This window comes from Penicillium brevicompactum, assembly GCF_028827555.1.
Source record: "Penicillium brevicompactum strain IBT 35665 chromosome Unknown utg000009l_segment0_segment0, whole genome shotgun sequence".
Classification (NCBI taxonomy): Eukaryota; Fungi; Ascomycota; class Eurotiomycetes; order Eurotiales; family Aspergillaceae; genus Penicillium; species Penicillium brevicompactum.
The window spans coordinates 2,123,100-2,143,917 of record NW_026623212.1 but is presented as its reverse complement, the minus strand read 5'-3'; the positions used below and the strand labels follow the sequence as shown (position 1 = coordinate 2,143,917).

Below are 20,818 nucleotides of genomic sequence, written 5' to 3'. Positions count from 1 at the left end.
TCCCATGGAAGCCCCTGCAGTTAAACCCTCTCCGTCAGAGATCAACGTGTACCTCGCGAATATCCTCCTCACCCGGAGAATAGCGTCGTGGTTCCCTGACTTGCACGACCGACCTCTCTAATTCAAATCCAACATTGAAAAGCAAGACTGGATGCTATCATCAAACACCGTTTCAGAGGCCATGCATTATGGCCTTCGGGACTCTTTTGCTGCGTGGCTGAAATCTAGATCGCCTGCAAAGAATATCTGCTTTGGTAGCTTCATTCCAATGGATCTTGCTGGGAATGAAAATGAGCTTGCTTATCTCTCCTGGGCAATTGCTGGTCTCCAGCCAAGATCCCGAAGACTGCACTACAGATACCTCAGATTCAAGTTGAATATCGTACTCGCAATAAGCTCCCCCGTGGAGTAAATCTTGCTCAAAGTAGACACTAAAGCACCCGTAGACCTGGGCAGGCCTCGGGAGGGAATATATTGCAAGGTTGTACTGTGATATCAAAACATCCATGGATAGTATATGCGTGTCTCGGAAGATTTCCAAGGTTCTCATTAACTATAGATCCAACCACAAGAGCCACAAAACAGCAACGACCCAATGGAGTTATTTTGCTCAGCAAACCCTATGTCTTAGATCGTTACATAGCTCTCATGTACTCAACCCAGGCAGAACCTCTCGTGAATGCACGTCGCGCCTCCGTCCAGGGGCGGAGGTTACATTAATCCTTGATTTAGTCTAGGCACGCCCACATTAGAAAAGAGTATTTGAAATAATGCAACCGCTTATCATTGACGATATGGTTATTTGTAGGGTGACTGTGATCAACATCTCTAGCTAGTCAGGTCCAATGCCTATAAAGAGGGCATCACGTCTCTCTCATTGTTATTATATCTCATAGTTCCTCGGAATCAATCATAAGGTATGTTCATAACCTTGGAAGCCACATGTACTTTAAGCTTTTTCGAATACAAGGCCTCGAAGAGAGATGACTAACACGCATAACTCGTGACAGGGTCCATTAAATACCCCTCCACTGATATGAAGTTCACTTTCACTTCCATCGCGTACATCTTGTGCCTTTTTACCGCCATGGTCGAAGCCCTCACCCGATACGAGACCACGCCTCCAAGCGATGCCACTGTCCTCATTGACAGACAGGCTCTGAATGACATGGCTAAAGATCACCCGTACGGCGCTTTGTTCCCCGAGAATGGAGGGTAGCCAAATATGCCCAGGAAGAGGCCGAGCAAGAGGCCGCAGCTTCCCCAGCTCCCACTTCCAGTGCAACGGATGCTGCGAAGAAAGGCACGGATCTCACTTGCTATCCCAACTGTCTACGCAATTCCTGCAGCCACCCTCGTTGCTTCAATACGGCTATTTGTCTTACTTACTCACACTGTCAGGTCTGCGGCGCGAGAAAACATTGTCTTTGAATCTGGAGGCCTTTGAGGTCGGATATTGCATTATCAGAGAGGAGTGCGGTGATGGGGAAGATTCATCCTTGAAGTCGGGCGATAGGGCTAGGTTGAGCAGTTCAAAGGATTGATCGATGCACTGTCACAGGCGGTAACGACCTTGGGAGGAGGTTTGAAGCTGAGGGTTGCTGTAGCTATAAACCGGCAGAAGAACTCAGCGATATCTATGGATGTCCAATATGTCCATCTACCTATGAGGCTCTCGTCCAATCAATATCTACTCTTTTGGGGAGATATTCTAACCAGTTCTGTCATATCTACTCATTGTCTACATTTGTGCTCCTGTTATAGTTACATCCATCTTCTTCTAAGGTTATAATATCATCTTTACAGATCTTCAGATCCAAGTGTGCTCCATGGAACGTTGAAAACATGTATGCCTGTCCCGTCAAATCCCAGAGTCCATCACAAAAGCCACAAAGACAGCAACGATCCAATAAAATCCTGTTCCAAAAAGATACTGGTATGTCTTAGATCCTTCCAATCCTCTGAACTCATAATACCGAGTGGAATTTCTCGCAAATTTACGACGCCGCTCCGTCATGGGGCGGCCCCATGAATCCTTGATTTGACTTGAAAATGGGCCCTTTTCTTAAGAGATGCAAAAGAATTGTTAGTCGTTAGATGTATAGTGGGGTTTGTGAAGAGTTAATAACAGGCTGATCTCCGGAGGAGAAGCGAAAATTGCTTCCAAATAGTGAATCCTGACTGTGAAGCAAAAAGACTGACGGGGAAAAGAAAGGAAGAGAGAGAGAGAGAGAGAGGGAGGGAGGGAGAGAGAGAGAGCTATCTAGCCAAAGGGGGTCATCTGACCAACCTAGTCACAGCCGGCCATTATAAAAAAGGCATACCACATCACTTCTCTCCATCACCTCTCCATCTTTCTCACTGCATCTCACGGTTCCTTTGAATTAACCATACGGTATGTTCATATACTAGACCATGAAGAGAGATGACTGACACATGATTTTTGATAGAGATCATCTCAATACCCTCCATCGTGAACTCCATTTACCTTTCTATCGCCATGGCTGAAGCAATCACCCGCTACAAGGCCATGCCCCCAAGCAACGCCACTATCCTCGTCGACCGAGAGGCCCTGCATGCCATGGCCAAAGATCACCCGTACGGCGCTCTTTTCCCCGAGAATGGAGGATACTACCTGAAGGACAAAGATGACGGAGTTGTTGGCATTGCCGGCGATGAGCTTTGCACGGAGCTGGATGCTCGCTTTGCTAGCGCCGAAGCCAAAGATGCTGAGGAAAAGGCGGCGGAATCCTCGGCTCCCACTTCTTGCGGAATGGACGGTGACAAGAAGACTGGATGCTCGGGATGCTGCAACTAGGAACTGGATACATTCACCAAAAACAAAGCTCGTTTGATCTGCCCTCCAGGGCTCGACCTCATCATTACTCTTGACAAGTATAAAGTAGTTCATACATATTGTAAGGCGCGAGGAAAAAGGATGAAGCAAGTAGCACCTGCGCCAAGGCGGGCCGAGCCTTAAGCTTGAAACTGCGGGCCCAGCCCGACGCCCGGCACCTGGGCACCGAAGGCAGCTTACTAACACTTGAGGCTCCGTCGCAATGGCCCCGTTCCCGACGACATCCCCGTTGACAATCTTCTTCCACATGTGATGCTACGCAGCCAGACCTTTCGACGCGTCATGCGCGATCCCGTCCGCGTAGCGCGGAGCGGCCGATGTCTAATCGGTATACGCGAGCAAAGAAGAACACCAGCCGTTCAATATGCGCGGACCAGAGGCCTCGCGACAGCAGCGATCCCCAGCTTTCTCGTGCCACCAATGATGTTCGTCGGGCTCTTGGTCGGTCTCTGGACCTGGAAATGCTTCTGGATTATCGCCATGCAAAATAAGCTGCTCTACCTCACCTGGCTACCGCCGTTTACAAGGTCAGAGGTTATATCGGACTACGAGGCCGAGTGCAAGCCTGTGCGATGGGAGGAGAAGCAAATTCGCAGCTTGGACGGGACTAAGTTGGCGATTTGTCAGGGGCGTATCTCAGTGCCGCGCAACGAGGGCAAGTCCCCGACAAGCCGCAATGCCGTCCATGAATATCAGGGATCCGACCGGAACCGCAAGAAGTCTGTCGTTATCTGCTATTTTCAGGGAAACGGCGGGTCAACGCCGATGCGACTACCTCTGCTCTCTCAGGTCCTGCGATCAATTTCTGATGCGTCAAAATCTTCAAACTCGCCTCACAAGTCCAGAGATACCGAACACACAATTGTCGCACTGTCTTATCGTGGCTATTGGAAATCGTCCGGCCGAGCCACGCAATCAGGCCTTGAAAAAGATGCCCACGCTTGCTTACAGTGGGTATCAGAAACATACGGAGGCCCGCAGACAGATCTCGAACTTGTCATTTGGGGACACAGCTTAGGTGCCGCAGTCGCAACGGCAGCAGTTCCCACGTATATTGCGCACCAAGAAAAATGGGATGGAACGCGCAATGAGCGGTCCCTGGCTCCTATCACCAGAGTGATTCTGGAGGCGCCTACCTCGAGCATCAAGGACATGCTCATCAGCCTCTATCCCCAGAAGTGGCTTCCATATCGGTATCTCTGGCCCTTTTCCTGGAACAATTGGGACATCAAGGGGAGTCTTCGAAAACTGGCTACATGGCGAGATCAGGATGCGGACCAATACAAAACAGCACCAAGATCAGACATGATTCCGCCAATATTCCTTCTATCCGCTGAAAAGGATGAGGTCATTCCATCTTATGTCCCAGGCCAGATACAAGAGCAAGCCAAAGCTCTAGGTTTGGTCCTTGAAACCAAAAGCGTCCCGGGTGCGATGCACACCGAGGCCCCACTGAAGCTGGATGGCAGAAAGGCTTTGGTTGGGTTTATATTAGATGGACCGTCTGTTGTCCAGAAGACACCACGATGATAGCCCTGATATGACTTATCTGCTCTAACATCACAACTTCTTAAGACGAATGTGCTTGATCCGCGCCCGTGGCAGACTGTCTCATCTTCCAACCCAACCGGAACTTTCGTTCCACCCTCCAAGGAGCACAAACTTTGGAACTCCTCATCGCTAGCTTCGTGATCGACCAAAATGAGAAAAGGGCGTCCTTTTTGCGTCCCAAGTCAGACTCGCTGGCTTCAGGAGTAGCAGAGGGACCATTCCCCTTGCTCGCTTTGACGCCATACCCGCAAAAGGCTGAAGTGACTATTTGCCAAAATCTACAATAGATGCACATTTGAAACACATGCGACAATAAGAATATTTATTTCAGCAACACGATAGCTAATGGCCTTGGGTATACCGATCAAGCGCAGGAACCAAGTACATAACAATGAAAGGATTGAACAATGCAAGGACAAAATCACCAGCCAATTCCAAAGAACAATATCACATCAAACCTCTTTCCTATAGCTATGTTAGTAGCGAACAAAATTATAGAGCAAGATAAACGTACCAAGTGTGTTCTGACTTCTCGATACCAGGTGTCTTGATAGCATTGCGGTCGCCAAAAGGATTATCATCATCTTCCTCTTCAGATTCGGTCTCGCTTTCACTCTCAAAGATCTGACGGGAATGTTGAGTCGAAGATGCAAGAGGCAGATGTGGACGCTGTGGCTTGGGTGGATTGATGTTAAGCCCAGCGAGACCGTCATTCACATCATCGTCAAGACCAAGACCATGTCTCTGCTTCCAACTGGCGTCCATAATTTCGTCTTCACTGTCACTATCATAGTCTAGACTCTTGTCCAGAACCTCGAAGGCCATCAATGCAGTTACGAGCTCTTCGTTCGCATGAATCAGGCCACCGAGGAATTCTTCACTTTCGATATATTGAATGTATCGCAGAATACCGTGGCGAAGGTCCTTGCAAGTATCAAATCCGTGAATACATTCTGCGTCCTCGCTCACTCGGTGCGTCTCACGGTTGACCAGTTTCAACGCGTTTAAAAGGTTAGTACTAGCCACCGAGGAAGCTGCGAGCGCCTGCAAGATCTCGGGACGTTCCTTTTCCAAGTCGAATTTCCTGCTGCTGCTGCTGCTCAGTCCAAGCTTCTTGTCTTTCTTGTCTTTCTTTGACTTGGACTTTGGCTTGGGACCGCTCAACAATGTTGATGGCCCACTACCTCCTGATACTGAAACGACATGACCCATCGGAGGCTCATTTTGGTTGGAATTTGAGCCCTCACGTAAGACCTTGGCCTTCGCCTGTGTGGCAGGCTGTTTCCGCTTGGGAACCTGCTTGTATAGCGCCGTGACCTTCGCCATGCCAGGAGTATCCTTGAAGGTCGCGGCCCATTGTCCGAATATCTGTTTGCATTTCTGTTTGACGAGAGGATCGGAGACGGAATCCGTAGCCGCGATTCGAAGTCGTTCGAGGAGTGCTTCATCAGCGAACTCGCGCAGGAAGCGTTCTCCGGCATTCTGAACTAGGAAGTCGAGGATCACGAGGGAACGAAGTTGTCGGTGGAGGTTGCCATATTTTCTACTCGGGTTAGACTGGTACTTCACCTTGCACGCTACAAACTCACAGCTTCTTGCGCAGAGCCCGACTCGCTTCTGTTGGACCGCTCGCCTGGATGCGGACTACTTCGACCAAATCGACGATACCGCTGGAGTCCTCGACTTCATATTGTTCACTTGTGAGGACTTCGATTTGGACTGTCACCGCCGAGTATGGTTTCTATGCACGGCCATGTCAGTCGGTGCAAGATAGCGTGTTCTCTTCGCCGAATTGACTTACGGAAGATTGAAACATGGTGGGCAAAGGATGTAGCGTCCTTCCGTCCTAGCACAGAGACCGGATTGAACAGCGACAAGGTATGTAGAGTCAAAATGACACTTGTATTCAAGAGCCCACGATCGCCCCGCGTTGCGATATCGGTATAGAGATAACCAACCCCGCACAGCACAGTTTACACCAGGATTTTGCAAAAAGTAGGGAGGATGGGTACTGGCGATGTTGTTCTCAAAGCTGATTCGAGTTGATAAGGCTGGAAAATAGGATCAGCTCAAATCGCAGCGCTAGGGCCATTAGGGAGCTATACCTTTACGTGTTCAATGTGGGCGGCCAATGTTGATCCTTTGGCCCGAGTCGGTTTTGAACCCTCGACCCCTCCACAGCTGGAGATATAATGTGCAATATCGCGAAATCGCGGTCGAAAGGGGTGTCAAATATACAAAGAGTGAGCTTCAGGGGAAGGAAGAGACGAAACAGCGTTGAGACCGTTTAAGCTTATCGGCTCGTGACTGCTCCGGCCCAAAGGGGTTAGAGCGGGGGTGGGAGGCCTAAGGTGTCCAAATGATGTTGCAATTGACAACAATTTCCATTGGGAACTATCTAGATGAGACAGCTAAAGTCCCAAATTCAAGCTACGTCTATCCATCGTACCATAGTCGGATGAAGCATACGACTGCTCACCGAACGGATCCATCCCCGCGATCCTATTTGTTCCGCTTCGTGTCCCGCTTGCTCATCTGCTCCACCCTCATTCTGGCCCTCAGCGTGGCTCTGAAATCCCGCTCTCGTCTCTCCCTCCTCCTCCCCCACTTCTCTACCAAAGTCGAAACCATGGCCTACCAACAAGAACGTTTCATTGCCGAATTGGCCGTCCAGCGGGCCTGCCTTCTCACTCAGAAGGTCTTCTTCGAGAAGGCTAAGGGTACCGTCTCCAAGGATGACAAGTCCCCCGTCACTATCGGCGATTTCGGCGCCCAAGCTCTCATCATCTCCGCCATCCGCAAGAACTTCCCCAACGACGAGATTGTTGCCGAGGAGGAGGCCAGCTCCCTGCGTGAGGACAAGGACCTGAGTGCTGAGATCTGGCGCCTGGTCAAGGACATCAAGTTGGATGATGAGGAGAGCGACAACATCCTCGGTGGTCCTCTTGCCAGCGAGCAGAGCATGCTCGATATCATTGACAACGGCAACAGCGCCGGTGGCGCCTCGGGCCGCATCTGGGCCCTCGACCCCATCGACGGCACCAAGGGCTTCCTCCGTGGCGGCCAGTACGCCGTCTGTCTCGGCCTGATGGTTGACGGCGACGTCAAGGTCGGTGCCATTGGTACCCCCAACCTCCCTGTGGACGATGCCGCCAGCCTGGACGCCAGCACTGGTGCTCAGCAGGCCGCCACCACCGCCAACGGTGTCCTGTTCTCCGCTGTCCTCGGCGAGGGCGCTACCAGCCGTCCCCTGACCAGCAGCACTCTTGCTGCCAGCAAGCCTATCTCCATGCGCCCCGTCTCCAACATCTCCGACGCTGTCTTCTGCGAGGGTGTTGAGGCCGCGCACTCCGCCCAGGGCGACAATGCTGCCGTCGCTCAGCTCCTTGGCATCACTGCCCCTAGCGTGCGACTGGACTCGCAGGCTAAGTACTGCTCCATCGCCCGCGGTGCCGGTGACATCTACCTTCGTCTCCCCGTCAAGAAGGACTACCAGGAGAAGATCTGGGACCACGCTGCTGGTGACCTTCTCGTCCGCGAGGCCGGTGGTCAGGTCACTGACATCTACGGCAACCGATTGGACTTCAGCAAGGGCCGGACTCTCGCTGCCAACAAGGGTGTTGTCGCTTCTCCCAAGGCTCACCAGGATGCCGTCGTCGGCGCAGTCAAGAGCGTGCTGAAGCTGTAATGGATTGATGGATTAAGCCTTATGTCACTTTATTTCCCGAGGGCTCCTGGGGAGCACAAAAATTCACGCTAGATGCACTGAAATAGATTTGTGATACCATCGCTGCGACTGAAAAAAGTAGTACATATATATAACGATAAGAATACAGACGCGGGACCAAGCAACGTCCCGCGTAAAAAGAAGTACACCCGTTTATTTGATCTTCTTGGCCTTGAGCTTGATCGTCTCTCCGTTGACGAAGATACCCTTGCCCTTATAGGGCTCAGGACGTCTCCAATCTCTGATCTCGGCGGCGAATTGAGTCACAACTCGCTTGTCGACACCCTCGAGCAGGATTCTGGTGGGCTGCGGTGTGCTGGCTTCCACACCCTTGGGAATTCCCAATTCAATTGGGTGGGAATAGCCGACCTTCAAGGAGACGAACTTCTGGCCCGGGTAAGTGGGTTCGACGGTGGTCGCCTTGTCCTCCACTGTAGCTCTGTATCCGACACCGACCATACTCAATATACAAACGTGACCTTCGGAGACACCGAGGATGTTGTTCTGGATGAGAGCGCGGATGGTTCCTGAGGAGCGGTCTGTTAGTTGCTGTCCGCATAGACCGAAATTGGGGATCAGGATATTGACATACCCCACATAGCACGCTGATGAGGGATCTCGGTATCCTGGACCGACAGGGTAGCCTTTTGGCCGGACTCGTCGCGGGCGATAGTGAGGAAAGAGGGAATGTTGACGGTCATTTCACCTGGGAGTTGTTAGCATGGTATCCTCCGAAGACAATTCCGCAACACGCACCCCTGGGACCCTTGATCTCAGCAGCGAACTTGGGAACATCCTTTCCGCGAGTGCGAATCAGGGTTTCGGGGAGATCAATGAGCTTGAATGACACCTCCGGAGGAATTGAGATTGGAGCACCTCCGACTCGGGACTGCGCCGGGGATGTAGTCGAGAAGCATTGTGTGCGGGAGGGAGAGAAAGCCGGGGCGAGGAAGATGGGTAGTGAGCCGCGCTGGAAGGACTCTCTGAAGAGCTGGCGGGCGCAACGTTGGGGTAACGACATGATGGCGCGCGTCTTTGGTTGTCTTTTGCTCGGCGGACTTTGGATTTTGTCGCCGATGATCCTGAATGAGTTTAGCGTCCACGTGACCATCTATATTCCGTTCGATTTGGCCTTTTCCTTTCAATTCATTCCGTCAGAACTGCATTTCTTGACGATTTATGAGGAATTTCGTAGATCAATGGTTTATACATCTCATTTGCTACCTTAAAGTGCAGCAATGCAGTCATTTCCTTCGATAACGGTCTTTTTGCTGCGCACTCGGCACCCGTTTTGAAGTATTTCGGCCGCAGATCGGATCAGCCAGACTAAACAACTAATTTATATCGAGGGTTTTGCAAATATTCTGTATGTAACTCAAGGGACTATCCAAGTGAGAGAAGGCGGGTACAGGCTCCAAGGTTCAAATTTCAAGTACATTTGATCCTGAACTTCTCCTCGCTCTTCAACCACCATCTCATCCCACGACACTCCTCTCTCGTATCCTCATATATTCGCATGCCTCGTTCGATTGAGGCATCGTTTCAAACACTCTTTTAATACCTCAGTCACAGCCTGACCAGGCCCAAGGATTTACACCAACCATCCAACAGATCAAGCCCACAATGAAGGTGACTGGGGCCTGCCAATTGGTCTGCTACTCGCTCCTCACACTCGCTCACTTGGGGAGAGCGACTGCTTCACACAAACGTAAGATTCCCCGCTCAACTCTGTGTGCTGCTACTGACCCGGTCCCAGACGATCTTCCAGCCCTACCGCCCAAGGCTCCTGACATTGACACGGTCTCAATCCTCAGATCCCAAAAGCAACACCAAGACAACATCTTCAATGAGGCAGTGCAGCTTCTGGACTCAATGAAAACATCACCATCGTGCAACAGGGTTGCTGCGACCAGACTGGTCGCATCGTGTCAAACATTTAGAGACGGGAAAGGCACACAGTTAAGTGACCCTGAGAGCCTCGATGTGCTCCGATCGGCATATGCAGCCAGGCTGGCCCTGTGCGAGATTGATGGGGCGGGGACTACGATTCCACCTTCATGCCTTGCGGTCACTGTGTCACCGCCACCGCAGAAACATCGATTCGGGTTCGTGAATCGGCACAGAAGCCCTGACACTACATCGGATGAAGTTTCGCGAGAGATACTGGAGGGATGTCTCAAGACACTTGAATCGCGACCTCAATGGTGGACATCATACAGCAATAGTCGACAGAATGCCCTCATCATTTGCCAAGCTTCACGAATGGAGACGGAAAAAGAGGAGCTTCTCGACTTGCACCGAGCCATTGCGAGGAGCAGCATCAAGCTCAATGATGGGCTGCAGGATGCCTTAAAAGATGCAGCTTTGCAGTATGAGCGACAACGAGACTTCGCACAGGCTGTACAAGCTCTGCAGAAGAAGGTTGCTGCGGAAATTAGCGTGACAGACTCTATGCTCAAGCGGACATTCAGCCAATTTCTTCAGGAAATCGAAGCTGGAACCACTGCTTTCCAATCTGCCGTGTATTCAGTGCTGAAGAAGACACAGGCAGAGACGGTGTTCCTTGAAAAGGTGAGATCAAACACATCGCTTCTGGACAAAAGCACTGACGGTTGAACAGGACATTCAGAACGTTTCAAATCAAGTGGGAGCCCTTCAACACTCGTTACAGAATGTGCATCGAGACGCAATGATCAGAAGCCAGGAGGCTCTCCTAGAACAACAGTCCAGTGCCGTCGTCAACAAAGACCTGGCAGGCTCATTGCATCAGTCGCTTGAAGCCCTTGTGGGCCCCGAAATGGAGAAAGTCTACAGGGGAATGCAAAGATTTGATGCTACCATGGTATGTCGAAGCAAATCCCCTCATCCCATTTATGCTTTGAGACTTGCTGACCACTACTGATCTTAGGAATGGTTGACAAGTCGAATGAACATAATTCTCGAGCAGGAGACTCGACTGACCCAGGTAAGAATCTTCCAAACGTTCACCAGTCGCATTCTGACCTGTACAGCACTTGCATCACATGGAACAATTTATAAAACAATCTGAGTCAAAAGCAAGCGAGCTACAGAGAGCCCAGGACCTACAAACCGAAGCCCTGTCGGCACAGTCTCTCGCGCACGAAGCTATCCAATTTCATGCTCAGGTCTCCGAAGCCCTACTGAGCAAAACTAGCGCCTCAGCCGCCAACCTACAATCGGCTATTGACAACGCTGCAAGTACTTTCAGGTACCTCCCAGCACTGAGCAGCGGGGGACTATCCGCGTGGTCTCTATGTGCTGTCCTCTTGGTGATCATCGCGGTGCAAAACGTCAAGATTGCGATTGGCCTATCTTTTCTTTTTCTAGGTTGGTGCACCTTGAGTGCAGTCAAGCATCTGATTTTAGTGCATTCCTTTTCCTCTATCATCTCGCGGTTTTTCTAACTATATCACCATATCGCGATATTTCCCCGACGCTAATTATTGATATTTTGGCTCAAGATCATATACATCCCCCTTCTGAATCACTCATTTCTATGATCTGTGAGCGTCGTCTATGGTTCCAAGGTTCAACTCAACAAGTCCTTTCTGGCGTTTCTCGACTGGCTGCATTTATACAGACGCATGGCCCAGCATTCATCTATTCTAAGCTAATGATACCCCAAATTTATACTTGATTGACATTTCAATAATCACACATTGGTCAAACTAAAGCCACGCTGACAAGATCAAACCTTGGAATCCATCGCGGGGAGAATCAAAAGTAATTCCAATCCAATCCCTTAATCAATGACAAGCGAATGACGAGGCACTATTGAAATCCCCACCGATGTACGTGAAAACCTGGGGATAGGGACACAACCACCCCGTACGAGTAGCAGAAGTGTTCCCCACAGCCACGGCCACGCCCTCCAAACGATCTGGAACTGTGCCATTCTCAACCCACGCCCTCATAGTGTCAAAAACTTTCTCAGCGGGATCGAAACCGCTTCCGAATCCACAATGAGTCACACCTGGCGCGAGGAACAAACGGTAGTAGTCGGCGACATCCGCATCGATGTCTCTTGTCTGTTCATAGTACTCGATTGTACCATTTGTCGGAACCAACTGGTCGGCCATGCCGTGCCAGGCCAGCATTTTCGTTCCTGTCTTTTTCATTTTTGAGAGGTCGGAATTTGAAGTGCCAATGACAGAGGCATACTCATCGATGGACTGTTGAAAGAAATTGTCGTACTCTTGACGAGTGACACCATCGATATTGAAGGATGGGTTCCGAGCGAGGAAAACGCTTACCCAGTCTTCAGAGACCGAGAAAGGTACTATGGTGCAATTGTCAATGGAAGTGCAACTTGTTCCAATCATGTAGGCAAGACTGGAGTCATAATGGAACCCGTGCCACAAGGATTGCCCGTTTGTTGAGTGTGGTCCATCCCATAAGGCAGAAATCAGCTCAGCCATGTTTTCAGTGATGGTGATAGTTCCCGAAGGGTCGGTACAGTTCACTTCTTGGCCGACAAGGGAGAATGCCTCGAAGTGACATTGCCCTGGGTACGCTATGATGCCGTCTGAGACTCCATCTAGTCCATCACATTCCGCAATCGCAGCTTGTGTGAAGGCATCAACAACGCACACAGGAGGCTGTGTGTCTGTGTATTATCAAAACGTCAGTTGGACGAAGAAGTAGCAATCGCTGCCAAGTCAGACGTACCTAACAGTTGCGCAACAAATGGCCCCCAGAGTCCAGCAGTCGCAAATTTATCCCAAGAAATAGCAGGAGCCCCGGCGACAATCCCATCAAATAGTTCCGGGTGTTCTTGTGCTAGCGCATGTCCTTGACGACCACCAGTAGAGCAGCCATGCCAGTATGAATACTCGGCCTTAGTACCGAAATACAATTTGGTCGCGAGCTTTCCGAGAACTGCAGCTTCGGAAAGGGCAACGCTGGAGAAGTCGCGAAGGGCAGGCCAATTTGTTTTCCCTCGACTGGTCAAGCCCCAGTCCGCAGTGGAAGCGCTAGCTCCATGTCCCCCATCCGTGGATGATGATGCATACCCGAGTAGGACTGGCGTCAGAACACTGCTTGGGCCGCCGGAATACCATGCTCCCCCTCCATGCATCAAAAATCGGGAGTTCCAATCCTTCGAGTTTAGTGGAAGCCCAATGTAAGTGTTGATAAGATCGTGTTGGCCGGGGTGTGTGTATGTCAATGTGATCAAACAGAGATCCACGGTGGGAGTCGTAACACCTGGAATGTCGGGAATAATACCGACACCTCCAGTGGCATTGCGTCCACTAGTTGAGAAGTTGTGCTTGGCAGTAACATCGAGCTTTTGTATCTCAATACCTTCCAGTCTCAGAGACTTGAAAGTCTTTGAAGAGCAGGTCGGCGTGCGTGGGTTCTTGCTTGCAAATGTCCCGGTTAAAAGGACAGACAGTAAGAGCAACGTAGTTGCTATGCGAAATGCCATTTCCATCGAGGTCATTCACCGTTGGGTGAAGCTAATGTAATGGTTATTCAATTTGGAGTGTTGAGTCTTGGTCAATATATTCAACAAGAAGCCGTCGACCTTTATACCCATGAGCCAGGGCACGGTTGCAGGGAGATAGGTCCGCAGAGTACTCCGTACAGATACCTTGACAAAAGCACTTGCAATGGTCAAATCACGTCTCGTTCATCGCATACTACAGGTCAGACCGCTCTGAATCCTCACATTTCCAATTCGCACGGAGAATCTGGCTGCCTTGCTGCAATAGAGACCAGCCTTGGCAAGAGGCTTAGCTGTTAGGCGAAAAAAGGCTGTGTAGGGTTGGATGCAATCTATGTAGGATCCAATTTTCCGCGGAAGGAACTCGTATTGCGATGATGGCTGATGCCAAGCATCGCTAGGTCGCGCCTGACTGGATGATAGTTGAGGCTTGAAGCGAAGGTGCATGCGGACTAGCGGCTTGCATATTCTCAATTGGGAATATGGTAGTCTTTGGTGTCCGATCTGGACCTTTGAATTGTGGGGGAGTGCCAACACAGGTGCATTTCTCCAGCATCAACATCGGGCTTGGGTTCGGCGATGTATTTCCGGGATCCCCGCCAACGTCAGCAGTAGGATCACTAGACTTGCCTAGAGGGTTAGGTTAGAGTGAGGCTTATGTCAGTGCATCCGGTATTTGTTTAGAGTAGATGTCATCGAGATGATGAAGTGATGAAGTTTTGTTGACGATTGATCCGGGATAGATCAGCGTCTTGCTACGAGGGATGATAGCGGCCAGGCATGAATCGTCCAATTTGGCCTGCTTTTGGCCTGATCCTCCACACGTTCGTTACACTTCCCTTACCATGTTTCATAGATTACTCCGTACCGGAATTTCATCGGGTATCCGGTATTTCACCCTTCAGTTTACCGCCTGAGCCGTAATGGTAATTCACAGGACTTTGATCCCTGGACAAATTCAGACATCAAGGCAAATGAAAGGTGAAAGTCCCATATCTGTACGGTGGTGGTCAGGTCATCTGGTTGACAGGCCTGGCTCGCTCTCGCTCTCGCTCCTGCTCCTGCTCTCGTACTCTTCCTCTCTCTCTCCCTCTCTCCCTCTTTCTTTCTCTCTTCTCTTCTTTCCCGTCTTTCTTTGCTTTCAGCCTATGAACCTACTTCACTTCGTGCCTCAGCCTCTCATCGGATCATGAGCGTTTGCTTTCGCTAGTTCGGACCACTAGCACCCGTGGACCCTTTTCACTACCCGTGGACGTTTTCTACTGAGCACCGACCAATCGGGTGGACTCCATTGTCCCCAATCTGACTCAGTGACCAATCAACGTTCCCCCCTTGCCACGAAGACGATGCTACATACTTTCAGCTTTCAAGATGTCTTCCCAACAACCCGCAGAGAATTCGGCTCCCAAGACGCAGCGATATTGTCTAACGGCGAACATCGAAGGATTGAGGACCGAGAGGGTGATTACCCTTGAGAATGCTGCTGACCTCAAGCTGTGGAAATCCCTAATTTCTTTCAGGCTCCAGTCCCTCGATTGCCAGGACCTCATTCGTGGAGATCTGGCCCGCCCTAAACCAGAAGATAAAGGTTATGCAGATTGGGGGTACTGCTCGATTGTCATTGGCAACTGGATCTGCAACCAGGTGTCCACCAGCGTCAAACGTCGTTTGGAAAATAGAGGGGTTGGGGAGGGAAAAGGCATGTTTGCCGATGACCTCATGGACAAGATTGAGAAAATCGTTCTGGGAGATAGCTCTGCCCAAAGTATTCTCGAGAGATTGATACCATTCTGGGGCATTGACTACGAGGAATGCGACTCCGTTGAAGAGTTTATCCGCGAAGTCTACAACGAGATGCAAGCTTTTCACGACTTGAAAGCCCCTCTTCCTTGGATAATTGCTCTTGCAAAAGTCCTAGATCCCCTCGAAGACGACCTGCCCTCGGTTGCACTCATACGAGATGAGCTTAAGGAAATTCCAGCCGATGAGCTTACGAGAGAGAAGTTCCTCATATTGTCCGAAAGGCTAAAGATCGAGGCGGAGATGAAGGGAATCTGACCCTGGACGTTGTTACCGTTCGCAATTTCTATTTCTCGCTATCTTGCTTTCTTTCTTTGTAGCTAACTTCCCTCTCTAGCCTCAAGTGGACTTCAAGAATCCGCCGAAGCAGTTCCCACATATTATACCAGACCCCAACCCGTGGTCACATTCAAAGTTTCCAAAGATTGATATCCGGTTTGTGCCAAGTTCTTAACTCCGCACCGACCTAAATCATGGTGAAAATTTCACACATTGCGAGACCTACTTCAGAAAGCACAACAAAGGAGAAGATAGGGCGTCTGGTTCCGAGTTTCGAACTCAAGTGCAGACATCTAATCGAATCAACAAGGTTCTATGATAACAAAATGTAACAAACAGCCTATGGCAAAGTCTATGGGAAAAGTCTAACAGTAAATGGCGCTTGGCATCTAATCGAAGATGGTCGCCTTCATCGAGTTCGGCTGGATATACTCGGAAGCATTTCGGAAGCTTGTGAAGCCCCAGCGGATCTGCGCAGCCATGGCAATTTCCACATCCAAGTCCTTAGCAAAGTGCCATGCGAGACCTGTATCACGCTGGAATGCTCGTCCGACCAGGATAACATCAAGGTTGTCTTCTTGCAAGATCTTCTCAGCAAGGTCACCGTGGTTAATCATACCCACAGCGGCAACCTTCAGGCGATCTCCAACAGCCTTCTTGACGACCGCAGCCAAAGGAGCCTGGAAGGCGGGACCGCTAGTGATTTTCTGTGCCACATGGACACCACCAGAGCTAATATCGATCAAGTCCACCGCACCTTGCTCAGCGAGCAGGCGTGCGAATTCCACAGTGTCTTCAAGCTTCCAGCCCTTCTCGTCCGGAAGGCTGTTTTCCAGCCAGTCTGTACCGGAAACACGGAGGAACACGGGCATATCGGGACCGACGAGATCACGGGTCAACTGGGCGACCTCGAGTGGTAGACGGGTTCGGTTCTCGAAGCTACCGCCGTACTGATCGGTACGTTGATTGGAAGACGCACTTAAGAAGGAGGAAAGCAAATAGCCATGCGCAGCGTGGATTTCAATAAAGTCCACGCCAGCAATCAGGGCACGCTTGGTAGCGGATTCCCAAGCTTCCTTCAATTCCACGATATCTTCCTCGGTCATAGCCTTTGGTACAACATCGTTGGGAGAGAATGGGATAGCACTGGGGCCCTTGACGTTATCGGTCCATCCGCCGACAGCATTGGTAGCAGTGGCGCCGCCTACCCAAGGGGGAAGGGTAGAGGCTTTGCGGCCAGCGTGACCGAGTTGAATACCGATTTTCTGACCTTGGCTATGTGCAAAGTCGACAACTTCCTTGAGGGGCGCGATCTGGGAATCTTTCCAGAGGCCGAGGCAGCCAGGAGTGATACGGCCTTCGGGTAGCACGCCAGTCGCTTCGATGATCATGAGGCCGGGACCGCGTTGGGCGATTCCACCATAGTGTGTCTGGTGCCAGGGTGTGATGTGTCCGTCGTCGGCGCTATATTGACACATGGGGGAAAGGCCCAGGCGGTTTTGAAAGCTGAGGTTGCGGATCTTCAAGGGTTGGAAGAGTTTCGGAATGGGCTTGCCGCTGGTCTGGGGGTTTCGGGCAGTCCCAGCTGGTGGGCTCTGGGCTGGAGTGTAGAAGGGCACGCCGGAGGCGGCCTTGATGTGAACGTCGGGCCAGTTGGTCATTTCGTTGGAGGTCTATGGGATGTTTGGACTGCTGTAAGAAGGACTCCGGTATGAGTTGATGCAATGACTGAAGAATATGCCAGGCTGGATGGTAGCTGTCTCGAGCCTCTTATATAGTTCATCTACCTGGACACTGGGTTCTGTATTTCGTAAGCTTTGATTCCGAAACTGACAAATGGCCATGGTTTGTAATGAATTCCATAGAAGATCATGAATAAAATTTGTTTCACATTGCCCCTTCAAGCATAGCTGCCACATGGGCTTTGAAAGTTACCGCTGTATATCCAAAAGTGTCCGAAGTGATTCCGGGACGATGTTTGGCCGCACTCGTAGGGCGTGCCCCACAGCGGCGACATCCTCGGAAAGGCAGCGCCAGGTACATTACGGAATCTGAGAAGATCAGACGTCTGTAGACGATATTATAATCTTTTTTTGAGTTGCTCTCATACCTTCCGTTGGCTAAAATGCATTCTATGAGTACCTGAGTTAATTTTCACAATCTATCTTCACGCAATTTTCTTCTGATCAATGCCATAGATGAGCATTTGTAATTTCTACTGCAGGGTTTTACTCCAAGGCAATAAAACGAGTCTACTTCAAGAAATCTAGAGATGGTACGTTTTACCAAGGAAAATTTCAAGAGAATGCCTTATTGTTGGAATTTGGTCGCAAGTCTATCGCTTCAAGTAGAAGTAAAATGGCCCGTCATGCCCAAGTGCTTTCCCTTCCATAACACCAGCCAGGAGTCCATCGTTCACGTAAAGGAAGTGATCCAAGATAGGTCGATCATCGTAGATCATGGTAGTAGACACTGCTCCTCCGTACACCATCTCTCGCACCTTGAAACTTAAATTAGCCTGTGACTCAATCGCAGAGCGGAGGCCTGGGTAAACTTACGCTAGCAAACCCCCATTGTCCCCAACTCACTCGCTTGCCATCCCGCTCAACGATCACAGGATCGACATCTTCCAGAGTTTTGAACGACTTTCCGACCCATTTGATCTCCTCCAGCTGGGCGGCGACCGGGTGTCCGGTGTCAAAGTACCCTCCATTCCACTCACCAAGCAATTGATCTGGCTTGATAGATGGAAGTTGTCTGAAGAGGTCTTCGATAGTATCCGGGTTGACTTTCCGGTTGGCCTCAATTGCAGCGATGTATCTTTCTTGGGGACTTTGACAGTCAGTAATCTCTCGCACCTGTCAAACCTGTAAATGTTACTCACGAGGACATTGTGAAATCGGTTACTATGATTCAATCAAAAGATATGCGTTTATTGTGGGACAAGAATCCTTCTCCCAATGTTATGTCATATATAAATACTTGGAATGTCTATATTGGTAAGTATACTTTAAACTTTGACAGAAATGACGTCCGGGGCTGGATCCAACGCCTCTGCTGAATAACAAGCAACAAGCAGAAAGTCTCCGAGGGGCTTGTCATTGAATATTCCACCGAATCGGGTGGGACTTAGACCTCACGCCTCACGCCCTACGCCCTACTATTCCCAGCCAACCTCAATCAAACTCTTGAGCGCGTGGAATTGTTAATTTCTCCAGTTGTGTGAATTTAAATGCTTGATCACATAGTCACAAATTGGTCACTTGGAACCTTGTAATGATTTCAGTGGCATTACGAGGTGACCCTTGCCTTCCGCATGTAGTATAATGACGTCGATAAAGACATTAGATCCCGAACCCCAGATCCCGAACATTCAACCAACTTGTATACACTATCGAAAAGACCACAAATTTTAATCAATATCTCTTCTGATATTGTTCCAGTACAATCAAACAGACTTCATCATGCCTTCAGCTATTGTTACCGGTGCTACTGGTAAGTGGTTCTGTTGTGAAGTTTGCCACCACCTGCTCAGTTAACATCTCGCAGGGATCACGGGGAGTGCAATTGTGCATCACCTGTTGAAAGATGGATCTTACGACAAAATCTATTCTTTCTCGCGTGGAAATCCGGGTCACAAAGATCCGAAAGTCCAACATGTCACCCTGGACCTGCAAAGCTCGGCACAAGACATGGCCAAGTCTTTCGAGGGCGTGTCCGCCGAGTATATTTTCTTTTGTGCCTATTTAGCTTCCGAGGACCAGGATGAGTTGTCCCGGGTCAATGAAGCTTTACTTTACAATTTCCTGGAAGCACTGGAGCTCAACGGCTCGGCGCGGAAGATCAAACGTTTCATTCTCACTTGCGGGTTCAAGCAGTACGGTGTACACATCGGACCTGGAAAGCAGCCTCTACTCGAGGACGATCCCCTTTTGGAAAACGATGCAGGTGGTGTATCTTGGCCGCCGATTTTCTATTACCCACAACAACGTGTCCTAGCCAACGCAGCTAAGAAAGGCGGCTGGGAGTGGGTGGCCACACTACCAGAAGACGTGCTAGGATATGCTCGTGGTAACTTCATGAACGAAGCCACAGCCCTCGGCCTCTACTGCGCTGTCAGTAAAGCTCTTCCGGGATCGGAGCTCCCTTTCATCGGCAGCAAGGCCAACTACTTTACCTTCAATTGCTGGACATCAGCCAATCTCCATGCCAAATTCTGTCTATGGGCAGCCACCGCACAGGGCGCAGGGAATCAGATCTTCAACGTAATGAATGGAGATACGGAATCGTTCCAGAACCTGTGGCCGCGTATGGCCGCCCGTTTCGGCTGCCGTATCCCTGATCCCATGTTCCCGAACGGAGGTACTCCAGATACCAAAGGCTTCAAAAGCTACGAGTCGTCGACGATCCATTTCAAGAATAAGCCGCCTCTGAAGGCATCTGCCTCCGCGCTGGGTCTCTCTACGGACTCGGTTTCTAACGACTCCCCCACCCTGTTCCTCCAGGTTGACCCTGAGAAGTGGGCGAAACGAGAGGATGTCAACAAGGCCTGGGCTACACTTCGTGAGCGATACAACCTTGATCAACACGCATGGGATAAGGCCACATGGAACTTTTTGACGATGACTCTTGGTCGGGACTGGAGTTGTGTGGGAAGTATGAGTAAGGCTAGGAAGCTGGGTTGGACTGGGTATGCCGATACGTGGGATGAGTTGGAGGAGACATTCGAAATCCTCGAATCCGAGGGCGTCCTTCCGCCTCTGAATCAGCTGAGGAAGGATTTCTAGTCGGCTAAGTCACGATACGTGATCATTGCTGCAGGGGCTTTTTGAATTATTTATCTTTCATGGTCTCAAGCTTTTACTGCTTCTTGTCGCTGATAGTATCCATCCCAAGACTAGGGAGCCTCAAAGCGTATTCAGCCATCACGAAGTTCCTCCACCTGCGTAACATCTTCAACAAACATAGCGCCATACTCTCTCATCATCTGTATCTTCTCCTCCACATTCATCGCGAAACTCATTCTCCCAAAATCTTTTGGAAGTTGCCTGCTACTCTCATATCTCAACACTCACATACCTACTCCATTCGTCGGCCAACCAAACACCAGCACCTTTTTTCTTCCTCTGCCATCTCT

At 50.2% G+C, this 20,818-nt stretch overlaps 12 protein-coding genes across 12 annotated transcripts; 7 read left to right on the top strand and 5 right to left on the bottom strand.

Annotated features, from left to right (window-relative positions):
- Nucleotides 1-919: 919 nt before the first annotated feature.
- Nucleotides 920-1,219, top strand: N7506_012257 (uncharacterized protein; the record flags this gene model as incomplete). Its single annotated transcript, XM_056961548.1, has 2 exons — nt 920-944; nt 1,011-1,219. 2 exons carry the CDS (start codon nt 920-922, stop codon nt 1,217-1,219), a joined length of 234 nt encoding a protein of 77 aa, XP_056806082.1.
- Nucleotides 1,220-2,500: 1,281 nt separating this feature from the next.
- On the top strand, nt 2,501-2,818 carry N7506_012256 (uncharacterized protein; the record flags this gene model as incomplete). The annotated part of the gene is made up of 1 exon (XM_056961547.1): nt 2,501-2,818. One exon carries the CDS (start codon nt 2,501-2,503, stop codon nt 2,816-2,818), a length of 318 nt encoding a protein of 105 aa, XP_056806081.1.
- Nucleotides 2,819-3,139: 321 nt separating this feature from the next.
- On the top strand, nt 3,140-4,387 carry N7506_012255 (uncharacterized protein; the record flags this gene model as incomplete). The annotated part of the gene is made up of 1 exon (XM_056961546.1): nt 3,140-4,387. The coding sequence occupies one exon, from the start codon at nt 3,140-3,142 to the stop codon at nt 4,385-4,387; it is 1,248 nt and encodes a 415-aa protein (XP_056806080.1).
- A 473-nt stretch (nt 4,388-4,860) lies between these two features.
- Nucleotides 4,861-6,224, bottom strand: N7506_012254 (LSB5 family protein; the record flags this gene model as incomplete). Its single annotated transcript, XM_056961545.1, has 4 exons — nt 4,861-4,873; nt 4,923-5,951; nt 5,998-6,149; nt 6,210-6,224. 4 exons carry the CDS (start codon nt 6,222-6,224, stop codon nt 4,861-4,863), a joined length of 1,209 nt encoding a protein of 402 aa, XP_056806079.1.
- A 546-nt stretch (nt 6,225-6,770) lies between these two features.
- On the top strand, nt 6,771-8,096 carry N7506_012253 (3'(2'),5'-bisphosphate nucleotidase; the record flags this gene model as incomplete). The annotated part of the gene is made up of 1 exon (XM_056961544.1): nt 6,771-8,096. One exon carries the CDS (start codon nt 6,771-6,773, stop codon nt 8,094-8,096), a length of 1,326 nt encoding a protein of 441 aa, XP_056806078.1.
- A 192-nt stretch (nt 8,097-8,288) lies between these two features.
- N7506_012252 (mitochondrial 54S ribosomal protein uL6m) lies at nt 8,289-9,156 on the bottom strand (the record flags this gene model as incomplete). Its single annotated transcript, XM_056961543.1, has 3 exons — nt 8,289-8,662; nt 8,728-8,841; nt 8,892-9,156. 3 exons carry the CDS (start codon nt 9,154-9,156, stop codon nt 8,289-8,291), a joined length of 753 nt encoding a protein of 250 aa, XP_056806077.1.
- Nucleotides 9,157-9,758: 602 nt separating this feature from the next.
- Nucleotides 9,759-11,560, top strand: N7506_012251 (uncharacterized protein; the record flags this gene model as incomplete). Its single annotated transcript, XM_056961542.1, has 5 exons — nt 9,759-9,843; nt 9,892-10,706; nt 10,756-10,977; nt 11,044-11,100; nt 11,147-11,560. The coding sequence occupies 5 exons, from the start codon at nt 9,759-9,761 to the stop codon at nt 11,558-11,560; spliced, it is 1,593 nt and encodes a 530-aa protein (XP_056806076.1).
- A 342-nt stretch (nt 11,561-11,902) lies between these two features.
- On the bottom strand, nt 11,903-14,481 carry N7506_012250 (uncharacterized protein; the record flags this gene model as incomplete). Its single annotated transcript, XM_056961541.1, has 3 exons — nt 11,903-12,762; nt 12,825-13,519; nt 14,471-14,481. 3 exons carry the CDS (start codon nt 14,479-14,481, stop codon nt 11,903-11,905), a joined length of 1,566 nt encoding a protein of 521 aa, XP_056806075.1.
- A 492-nt stretch (nt 14,482-14,973) lies between these two features.
- Nucleotides 14,974-15,660, top strand: N7506_012249 (uncharacterized protein; the record flags this gene model as incomplete). Its single annotated transcript, XM_056961540.1, has 1 exon — nt 14,974-15,660. The coding sequence occupies one exon, from the start codon at nt 14,974-14,976 to the stop codon at nt 15,658-15,660; it is 687 nt and encodes a 228-aa protein (XP_056806074.1).
- A 410-nt stretch (nt 15,661-16,070) lies between these two features.
- N7506_012248 (NADH:flavin oxidoreductase/NADH oxidase) lies at nt 16,071-17,342 on the bottom strand (the record flags this gene model as incomplete). Its single annotated transcript, XM_056961539.1, has 1 exon — nt 16,071-17,342. One exon carries the CDS (start codon nt 17,340-17,342, stop codon nt 16,071-16,073), a length of 1,272 nt encoding a protein of 423 aa, XP_056806073.1.
- Nucleotides 17,343-18,016: 674 nt separating this feature from the next.
- Nucleotides 18,017-18,573, bottom strand: N7506_012247 (DUF4334 domain-containing protein; the record flags this gene model as incomplete). The annotated part of the gene is made up of 3 exons (XM_056961538.1): nt 18,017-18,181; nt 18,240-18,513; nt 18,566-18,573. 3 exons carry the CDS (start codon nt 18,571-18,573, stop codon nt 18,017-18,019), a joined length of 447 nt encoding a protein of 148 aa, XP_056806072.1.
- A 572-nt stretch (nt 18,574-19,145) lies between these two features.
- Nucleotides 19,146-20,468, top strand: N7506_012246 (SDR family oxidoreductase; the record flags this gene model as incomplete). Its single annotated transcript, XM_056961537.1, has 2 exons — nt 19,146-19,176; nt 19,231-20,468. The coding sequence occupies 2 exons, from the start codon at nt 19,146-19,148 to the stop codon at nt 20,466-20,468; spliced, it is 1,269 nt and encodes a 422-aa protein (XP_056806071.1).
- Nucleotides 20,469-20,818: the final 350 nt, after the last annotated feature.